Source organism: Epinephelus fuscoguttatus, linkage group LG19 (assembly GCF_011397635.1).
Source record: "Epinephelus fuscoguttatus linkage group LG19, E.fuscoguttatus.final_Chr_v1".
Classification (NCBI taxonomy): domain Eukaryota; kingdom Metazoa; phylum Chordata; class Actinopteri; order Perciformes; family Serranidae; genus Epinephelus; species Epinephelus fuscoguttatus.
Window position 1 is genome coordinate 9,523,564 of NC_064770.1, and position 11,030 is coordinate 9,534,593.

An 11,030-nucleotide genomic window follows, 5' to 3' on the forward strand; every position below is an offset into this window, starting at 1 on the left:
GTACATTTTGCTGATGGATACTTTTTAAATGCAGGACTTTTACTTGTACTGGAGTATTTTCACAGTGTGTCATTAGTACATAATACTTTTTCTACCACTGGTAACTCTATAGGCTATATAGTGGTTACCAAAGCCAGCATTATGCGTAGAATACAAATACCAACATAAAGCAATAAAAGACAGAAGACTGTATAAAGTCACAAACAAGGATTTTAAGATAAGAAAACAAGAATAAAACATGGCAACAGAATGAGTGAAATTGAAATGGAGCAAGAGCCTTTTAAAAGGATATTTTTCTCTGTCAGTCATTCAAGTGAAGGCTGCTCATTCAACACCACGAGGGAGTCATTTAACATTGTTAAAGATGAATAAATTCAGCAGGAATGATGAATATCTACCAGTACAGGAGGCCAAAAAGCTCCTTAAGGACGAATAAAAAGTGTGAATGGGCTCTATTCTGAGGACGATGTGATGGTCAATGTCACATGTTCTGTTTAAAGCTCTCTGGAAACTAAGCTTAACCTCATTTACAGCCTTACACAACAGCCAACACACAAAGCAGTTCTATAATAGATGGATAATTAGTTAACTAACATCATGTTCAACTCCGAAAAGGAAGTCTGTGCACTTTTGAAACAATAGTTTGGTCTTTGGTCATTGACTGATGTTCATCTATGAAATGTTGTGTTGGTACCTTGTGATTTATTATTGTGAATATATTCTGTTTATTGTGTTTGAACACTTTGAGCTTCCTCTGAGAAACAACAGTGTTTAAATTATTAACAGAAGAGAAAAAAACTGACTTACATTAAACAAAGTAATATCACATTATACATCATAGTTTGGATTTCTGCTTTTTGAGATAAAGACTGATGCATTGCATCCGTCACTTTGCTTCTTTTTGTTCTTGTCTCTTTGCATGTTTTACTTGTTCAGCATGTTTACAGATCTCTGCCTGACGTTGTTTTTGGTGTACAAAATTTTGACTCTGCACTGAGAGACTGTCAGCTTCCCTATTAACAAGCTAATATCACACCTATTCCCTTCAGAGCTGAGACACTCTCTCAATTAGCAGCACATCAGTTATGTGCTAGCTAACATTAACTGGAGCAGAGGCCGAGGCTGAAGAGGTCAGAGAATAAGCTGAATCACCACAGATGTTTCTCTGAGTGGTTTTCTTCTCATCATTCCCTCTCAGAGTATCTCACCAATGTCAGTCATTCTGTCCTCTATCCATCCTTATCTTACACTTACTCCAAATATCTTAACAATTACTGGCCAGATTACCATGGACGTTTATGTGAATATCCAATCATAAACCAGTTAAATTACAACAACTTATATAGCTGTGTATCTTATCCAACGTTTTTCTGTTTCTAATTTTTATAAATGCAGCTAGCTATGGAGCCAGGACAGTGACAGTAAATTTTGGCATTGAAAGTAAAATTTGGCAACTAAAACAAACTTGCGCTGAAAAGGAAACACTGGCATTAAACCAATTTATTGAAAAAAAGATAGCATTGTGTTTCATTTTTCTGTGGAACTTGATTTTTTTCTAATGATTTTAGTAACCCCTGACGTTTTCTCTAGCTCCACCATCAGGCCAGAATATACACTCATACACAACAAATATCAAAATCAGGCAGCACCACCCTCAAAATAACTTCTGAAGTTAAAAGAGCTAAATCTTTGTAGCCCTTAGAAGTATCCAGCAGGGCTTTGGAATGTTATGGATTTGTTTGTTGGTTTGTTTGTTTTTTATATAAAATAACTAAGTGTTGATTATTAGTTAGCAGCTTAAATTTACAGCCGTTCTATTGGATCTGTGAGGCTATATTGTCAGAGGTGGGCCAAGGATACTATTGTGAAGACAGATGTTTAACATGTTCACTGGTGTTTAGCATGTTAGCATGCTAAATTAGCTACAAATGAGCATTAGTCACACAATACTTTGTGTGTTACAGTTCAACCTGAGGGGAAACCACAAATGCCAACCTTGTGGTAGCGCTGGAGGCAATCTAATCAGGAGTTGCCAAGATATTTCAGTTTGGACCAACATGATAGACCAACCAACAGCTATCAACAGAGCCACACCACTAGCATGGTTAGAAAATAGCTACTGTTATGAGCAGAAATATTCACTGTTTCTTCTTCCCTTCATGTGTCAACCAGCATGGCCTGGGGTTCCTTCACTTGCTGCATGGCTGCCTCCGTCACCACCCTCAACTCCTACACCAAGACGGTGATCGAGTTCAGACACAAACGCAAGCTGTTTGAGCAGGGCCTGCGCGAGGAGCAGAACTACCTGGACCAGGAAGCTTTCCACTACTTCCGGGACCGATCCCTCCAGTCTATCTCCAGCACCGTTGAGGTCTACCCTGGCCATGGTGGGACCAGAGCTGGGCTCGTCGTAGGGGGCCCGGGTCCAGGTCCAGGACCAGGGCCAGGTCCCGGTCCTGGACGAGGCAAGATGAGAGCTACGTCAGCCTCTATAGACCTGGGGGAGAACACAGACTCACTGGGGGAGGAGCAGTGCTGAGCCATCGATGGGAAAGTGAGGGTTATGTGGGATAATGGGGCGAACTGCTACTTTAGGTCTGAACTGGCCACAGGTTCTGTCACTGAACACAAAAGCACAGCAGCCCTTGTTTTCTGTTTGAAGAAGAATAGTAACTTGACGAGAAGAGATGGAGGCAGATGAAATTTATTAACATGTTAAATGAAAATCAATATAAAGTGTGAAAAACAGACTGTGAGATCTTTGACTTCGTGGATTAAGATTTTTTTGTGGAAAGCAGGTGTTCTCCAGGATATTTAAGGTGCTATGTGTAGTATTTAACATCTGTATTAATTTTGATATATTAATAGGCCACTATGGCCTAAAATGGCAATTACGAAATAACGGTGTATACTGAAGAGTAGCGTAACAGTAGCACAACTAGAGTACCGTTATAATGTCAGTGTCACAGGAATATCTATAAAAGTTGCTAACATTAGCTACTATCAGCTACTAGTCATAATAGACTAAGTGATGCTGTCGCAGCAAAACAGCCGAAAGTACTGAACTGAGCTGACAACAGAAGGAATATGTTATATTTATTTCTTAGATATATTTTAGACTGTGAAGATTACAACTAAAAAGAATGATGACATTGAAAGAAAGCATTGGTGGATATCTTGAATAAGAGAGATACCAACAATTGTGTTCTGCATGCAGGGAAACTTAATGGGAGCTGCCGTTTAATTGCTGAGAAATTAATTATTTAACTTTGTTAAAATCACCAAGGAGATATACAAATATGGGTAGTAAACCACAGGAATGTGTCACTTTTTCTTAAAAATCTTTGAGAGGTAAGGAGGTAGCCCAAAGTTTTCTTTTTCAAACAGCATCTTGTGGCATTAGAAGAACTGTGCTTAGAGGTATTTTATTGTGGGTTTACAGTCTTTATCTATTATTGTCTCTCATCCTTCCTCTGGTTCTTCAGAACAAACACAGAATGATTTAGAGGTGGGGAAACAGGGAACAAGGAACAAGCATGATCTGCCATGGACAGCAGACCGTCTGACAAACACAAAATACTACACATAGCCCTTTTAAACCGGTTGTGTCCGGGCCATGCCCCATTTATGACGCTGAATGTGAAAACTAGTGTTGAGAGTTATTATTAAATCTACATGTCTGCTCATTTTTCAGCTGTGTTGTTCATGATGGTGAAAACTGGAGTGCAATGAAAAAATGTTTGAATGACAACGTGCTTCTTCAGTCCTCAGCTTTGTGATGGCTTTCATTTTTCAATTTAGTTTCATGATGAGCTCTAACAAGAGCCAAAGTCTGGTTATCTCCTAAAGGCATGAAGATCTGATTTGGATGTTATCAGTCCATCAAATGACAAACAACCCCATAGATATAGGTTAGAAGGGGCATGCGACACCTATTATGGGGTTCTTTGGGGTCCTTTGGATTCAAAGGCTGTTATTAGACCATTGAATTGCTGTTTGCATATATGAAATTGTGAAGTGTTTGCACTTTTGTTAGGTTTTACTTTCAATTTTCACTACATGGTTAGGTTTAGAAAAAGATATCATGGTACGCCAACAACATCTGTTTAATTGTGTTTGTTTGACCCATCCACCACCTGCCCCTCCTTCCACCACAAACTTCCTTGCTTTTTATCCTATGTTGCTTGACTTCCTTCTTTGCTCCTGTTGTAATTATTATTGCCACGACAGGTTGGCGCCTAACAGTAAACATAAACAGCCATTTAATGGCCTGGTAATGACCTTTTAAATCTCATAGTAGATGTGTCACGCCCCTTTTGACCTATATCTATGTATGAAGCTTATAACCACTGATAATGCCTATTTAATGGCCTGACAACAGCCAAACCAGCTGTTGCTCTGTCTGTTCTCTATATAGTGCACTTTATGAGTGAAGGTGTGAAATTTGCTTTTAGCCATTGATAACTATAAAACAATTATATGATTCCTTCAGCACAAGTTCAATACAATTGCAGTTGGAATACATTAAAAATGAAAAAAAAAAAAAGTCAGCATTGTGGTTATGGGACTATTTCAGTCACACTACTTACTGTAACAATTACAACACATTGGGGGTCAGGCAAGAATCACATACAAACAGATTCACTCTAAAGTTGCCCTGTGGAGTCTTCCTCTAAACAAACACATTTGTGATATATTCAGTTTTTGGCATTTATTCTTTGCATTTTGTGTGTGGTGATTGCATAAAACAATTGGTGTCACTACCCCATTAGTGTTCAAAACCTTGACAGGGTACCTTTAAATGACAAGTACAAGTGATTTAAGAGACCCATCCCTGCATTTACATTTTTCTCTTGGCCACGAGCAAAATTTAATAAGGGTCCAGGTCTGTGGTATAAGTCGTGAACTTTTTAAAAAGTATTTAATTGGCATGACAACTTGCAGTTCAATAGTTGTCAGAAAGGTTCTCACACTCCAACAGCCTCCTAAAGCTCTTTCTGCTGGTCGCTGGCCAGGTTCCTTACTTCAACAGTCCCACCTTTCATTTTAGTCGATGAGCGCTTCCTACGAAAGAGGAAATGGTTTGAATACAACTACTGTCACTGCTAAATTTGTCCTAATTTTGTCTGCTGACTTCCAACAGTGGGACCTGAAGCTCTGCGGTGTGAAGTTCTCCTTTTTACTCTTCAGTGACATTTTTTGTTAATTAAACTTTCACACAAATGGAACAGTTTGAGAGCATCGATTATGTTAATGATCACACAAATGTGCACCTGCTCATGAACAGGTGGGATTCATCAGGCTGAAACGAGCAATTTATGACAAGTTGTGCAGTTAAGAGAGAATCCGACTTTGAACACTCTTAAAAGACACAGGGGAAAAAGTAAGAGACGTTTAGGATAGCAGTGCGAAAAAGTTTGTATTTGACACCCTCTGTCTTTATTCATACTGTCTCAGTACATTTAAATGTAGTCAAGAAGCAGTGGAGGAACAGTCCTTTCACATGCAGCAGTTTGACAGTCCTGAAAGGGCTTTAGGCAAATATTGACACCCTGCATCCATAAAATAAATTAATAGAGCACAAAGCAAATTATACAGGCTTTCACTCTTGTATCAAACTTCATTCTTTTCCATAAAACATATTTCATGAAAATGTCCTCGTTCTGACACTTCTGTTTGTTGGCAGGGCTGTGGGTTATACATATTTTTTGAGCTAAACTCATGACTGACAGCTCCATCACCCAGAGGTCAGGGGGTCAGTCCTCTCAGAAAGTTAATGTGTTCTACCGGCACAGTGTCCTTGGGGACACTGCTGAACCTCCGCCTGCAGCAGGGAACCGTACACCTCTGACCTCTCTGAAAATTAACTGCATAAATGTGCTGTATGTGAGTCTCAAGGGGATGAACACTGTACTTAAGAAATAAATCTTTGTAGTAACTGAGCGCTCCAGATTTCAAAAAGAAAAAGCTGAAATTGAGCTTCTGCGTGACACCTATAGATGACAGCTGAAGGGACACTGAAGTATGAATTCTTTTTCAGTGAATATTCAAAAGCTAATCTATGAATGGCTCAAAATTTGGCCTCCAGTTCAGAAGGGAGTAAATCACTTTCCTAAAGGAAAATGGATTGAGTGCTTTGACATAGTGGTGTCCAGGCCAAAAGAGATAAAGCAGTCTAAAGGCTTTTTTTCCACTGCAGGAATTTAATGACCTGCAACCTGGAGCTTCCCATAACCTGAGCCTGATAGAATCTGTGAGACTTTAGGAAAAGCATTGAACTGCAGAGCTCCAGGCTCAGGCCCGTCTCCTCCATCTGACCCACTCCAGTCCAAAGGAAAAGGAAATCTGAACCTGTGTATGCCTGTCAGAGACAATCATCTGGTAGCATGTGTTCATTAGTTTAAATAAGCCACACGTCCTCTACTAATAACACCAAGGTAAACAATACAACATAATATTTTGATATAACATTGATATAACATAACCTGCACTAACTTTATGAGTTTGCTAGCGTTAGCAAACTACGTGAACCCATGCTATTGTATCCCAATGATTGTCTTTTAAACATATAACACACCGTGGCATCTCAACATATAATACACTTACATATTAATGATAAGCACAACAAATAATATGAAGCCTAAACATTAAACAGAATGTGATTAGTCAGCTTGTAATGGGCCTACTTATAGAGTGGCATGGACGTGATACAGCGTATTATTTATTAATGCATAATATGATACAGTGGCATGTGACGTTACTATTTGATAAGCAAGCCCAATTAGTGCAAGGAATTTTCCCCCTTAAAACATGCAATAACACATAATTTTCCATCTTTACACATGTAGTAACACACAACTTTCCACCTTAACACACACGGTAACAAACATGCTTTTCCACCTTTACACACGTAGTAATACAAATAATTTTCCACCTTAACACACATGATGACATACGTGATTTTCCACAATGGGTCTCACAGATGGGTCCCAGCACCAGAGGTGAGCCCAAGCCTGGAGCTCTGCAGTGGGACCCTATTGGACTTTGGTGCAAGGTTCAGCCTTGCCCCATTTGTAGCCACAACACAGCCTTATATGTTCTATATTGTATGTTATCTGTTACTCAGTAGGTGGTTGTATCTGCAAAGGTATGTTAATGATCTCACAAATCCTCTATCAAAAGGAATGATAAAAGGATAAAATGTTTGTCTGGGATGAAACTGACAAATTCAGTATTCCCACAGACTGCACTGGTCACCACTGCACATAGTTAGTCCAGTGGTTAAGATGAGCAGAACTAAGATGCACAGTATTTAGAAATATTGAATTTAAATGAACAAACACTGTGTCATTTCAGGCAGAAAAATATAAAAGGTACTCACAAAAACTCAAAAGTACTTGTGATTGAAGATCACATCCCAGAATGAAGAAAAATACCTTACCACTGAAAATTTTACAATTCAGAACATAGCCAGACTACATTACTGGGAAATGTATGTAAAATATAAGGTGACCTCTAACTGACCTGGTAGAACATGTGCCCCATTTAAGCTGACTCTTTTCCAACCTTTGGCCTTTTGCTGCGTGTCATCCCCCATCTCTTTACCCCCTATCTTGTCACCCTCCAGCTGGGCTATAATAATGGCAATAAAAGCCCTAAAAATAATCTAAAAAAAAAACACTATTAACATAGTACCCAACATTGTGCACAGGCAGCCAAACATGCATGTTAAATATTACGAATCCTAATATATGTGCATTTCAACACATTCTGCGATATTAATTGGCACGTTTGTCTTGTTTCTGCATTTCCTTCCCCGAAAAAGTTTTTGGAACTTGAATTGAGTATTAGTGCTGAAATTTAGTTCCAATCTCTTGTCCCCAAAGTGAGTTTAGAGCTGTGGAAACAAAAGCAGAGACTGTGACCACAGCGACATGTTAAGTTACAGATCGTTCAGTTCCTGTAGTGGAAAAGGCCTGTGCGTTAAAATTGGGCTAAATCAAGCCTAAATGTGAAGAGCGTCCCAATTACATGCTGAAATAAAGTAATTTAAATGCAAATGTTGATTTGAAATGTCACAACAAACAGTTTGGTGTGTGTTCATCAGCTGGGGTTAAATGAACAAACAGTGTTAAAGAAAATTGTGTTTCAAGACTTGGTTGTTGTTTCACTTTGATTTTATGCATTCACAAAAACAAAGTAATACCCTGAGAAATAATCTTATATTCACCAACACAGATGAGTCATGTCTGGGATTTTCGTGACGTTTAGAACCAGGTATGACTCAGATTTACTTTAAGATGGTTAGAATTTCCAGTTACTGCCACTGCTATGGTCACTACATTTTCTCCTGGATGCTTATAGTGTGCCGCTCTGCCTTGGAATCTGTGTGTTATGTAAGGCGTTGAGATTGTAACCAGCCGGGATTAAATTGGCTGCGAGTTGCAGAAGTAACGGGGAGGTTTTTGGGGCCGACGTAATCCTAACACAAGTTCCAAATCCCCGTGCTGCCTGTCTATAAATTGCTGGTTTGTGGCAGGTCATGAATCCTCTGTACACAGATGTAAACATACTGGTGACGACTGAAAACATCTGTTTGAATGTATTTACTTACATATATTTATCTATGTACTACACATTCTGTTTCCTGTCTTTTTTTCCAACTGGATTCAATTTAATTTCCTACAGCACATCAAGTGCATTAGAGATACAGCTGAGGATCACTCCAGGTCATATACTGCAACTTAAAGTAATTCTAATTATGATTCAATCATCTGATTATTCTATGAATTAAATGATTTATTATTTAGTCTGTGAAATGTCTCAAATTATGACACATGGAACCAACAGTTGTTTTTTTGAGATGTCTAATGAACATCACAGCTTGTTTAGACCCAAGAGCAACAAGTAAGGCTGAAATCCAACCAATAGTTACATGCTAACTTTGCATTAGCCCTGTTAAGCTTTCAAAATTGACCTTAATTTTACAAAAATAGCTTGTTGTATTAGCAACAATAGCAGCTTTCTTTGTTTACTTTTCATCATATTTTGATTTAATCATGTACCTGATCTTTTGCACTGGGTGACATGTTCCTTCATTAACATGAACACACTGTGATTTATTTTGACTCAATGCCACACACACTGTCCTGCTGTCACTAATACTCACTAGAGCACCAAAGGTGGCTTAATCCACCACTGAAAATAGTCCCCAACAGATGCACTAATTCCTCCTGTTTTTTGATAAAAACTACAGTGACCAGCTGTTTCAGGAAATTACTAAGATTTTTTATGCCTCTGCACCAATGACAGCTGTCGCTGTTTTTTGGGGTGTCAGTCCATCTGTCCACCGGTCCCTCCATCCATCCCACCTTCGTAAATGTGATATTAAAAAAAAGGCCTTGAGGGAATTTCCTCAAATTTGGCAGTCCATTTGAACTCAAGGATCAACTGATTACACTTGGGTGGTCAAAGGTCAAGGTCACTGTGACCTTGTCCATCTTTTTTATGTAAACCTGATATCTTAGGGACACCTTGATAGAATTTCTTCAAACTTTGCACAAACATCTACTTTGAGTCAACGATGAACTGATTAAAATTTGATGGTCAAACGTCACTGTGACCTAGGTCTAAGAAAAGACAGTAACGACATACCTTAAATAACCCAATAACTAGTAATACACTCATTAAATAACTCAAAGTTCACTTGATTTCACACGGGAAACACACACCAGTCTCCTGGGGTAAAGTGCTATGTTAGTTTGACCCGTTTACCACCCCAACCTGTCTCCTTATGTGGACTTTCAATCTTTATACTACTTCCATCTTAACTCCCATCAGTGCATTGGTCAGGTGATCAGAGCCGTTTTGATTACATGTATTATTTATTCTGGAGCAGTGCTCCTTGTAAGTATACGTATGTATAAACAGTGCTTGACTGAGCCTAAATTAATGCTGTCCCCTGAACTTTTCTGATTTGCAGAGACCTAAAGATGTATTGAGCTCCAAGCTGACCTGCAGTTATGGATTCCTTTCCTTCCCATCCCTTACAGATGTGTCAGCTGGTCTCGCTTTGATCCATAATATATCCACATATAGATGTGATGAATGGACTCTCTGAGTCGTAATGGCCAGCAGAGATGCAGAGTGGGAAGATTAGCTGAGCAGTTAAAGCTTCTGTTTCACTGCATCGCTGGACGTTGTAAATGGAGGTGGGCGATTTATAACTAAGGAGAGACGCAGGGAGAGAGAGAGAGAGAGAGAGAGACTGCCTTCCCCATTATAACATACAGAGCTGCATACTGACACAGCAGAGGAGGAAACTTCGTCTGCTGACAGGCAAGATAATGGAGATACTTTACGGCATGATTTGTTACAGCTGGCTTTTTATATGTCAGCGAGGTTTTATCAGTCATTACTAAAAGATTTAACACATCTTTACCAGTGCAACCAAGGATTGTTTTTTACTCACAAGACTAAGCAGACCTCAAATTTTACTCACTAAATGTTAAATCTCTTCCAAACTGGCTGTTGGAGAAATATCAATATACTCATTGATTATACATCCAGGTGACCCAATTTAGAAAGTTCATGATTTCAGAGTAGAACAAATGAAGTGATGAACTGTAGCACTGACATTTGGAAATGATTTTACAGTGTGTGATAAATACTGGACCGGTTCATTTACATTGTCTTGTTTAATCACAAAGAAAAGGAACACGATGATATCAATAATTTAATCAATGTATTGTTATTATCTCAACTGTAATTTTGCAATTTTGAAAGTTATTCTAATATTATCAGTACAAATAGTAAGTTAGTAGTGAGTTTGTTTTCTCAGCTGCTGTTTTTTGCCTAAACCTGTCAAAAACTATGAAAAAAGTACAAACCCTGCCTGAATTTGTTGAGATTGAATTTAAAATTGAATGAGATTTAAATTGTGACACAATCTGCGGGATTTTAGACTAAATTTTTCCTTGTGGCACATAAATAAATACAGTGAATTGGCTGGTAAACATTGCTAATCATTT

The 11,030-nt window shown here is 38.6% G+C and overlaps 1 protein-coding gene across 1 annotated transcript in view; it reads left to right on the plus strand.

Moving 5' to 3' along the window:
* Positions 1–8,575, plus strand: part of gsg1l (gsg1-like) — a 56,748-nt gene extending 48,173 nt beyond the window's left edge. Inside the window, exon 5 of the mRNA XM_049561496.1 lies at positions 2,173–8,575. Within this exon, the coding sequence (XP_049417453.1) occupies positions 2,173–2,539 (367 nt within the window). The 3' untranslated portion in view covers positions 2,540–8,575. The remainder of the gene's footprint in view (positions 1–2,172) is intronic.
* The last annotated feature ends 2,455 nt before the right edge of the window (positions 8,576–11,030 follow it).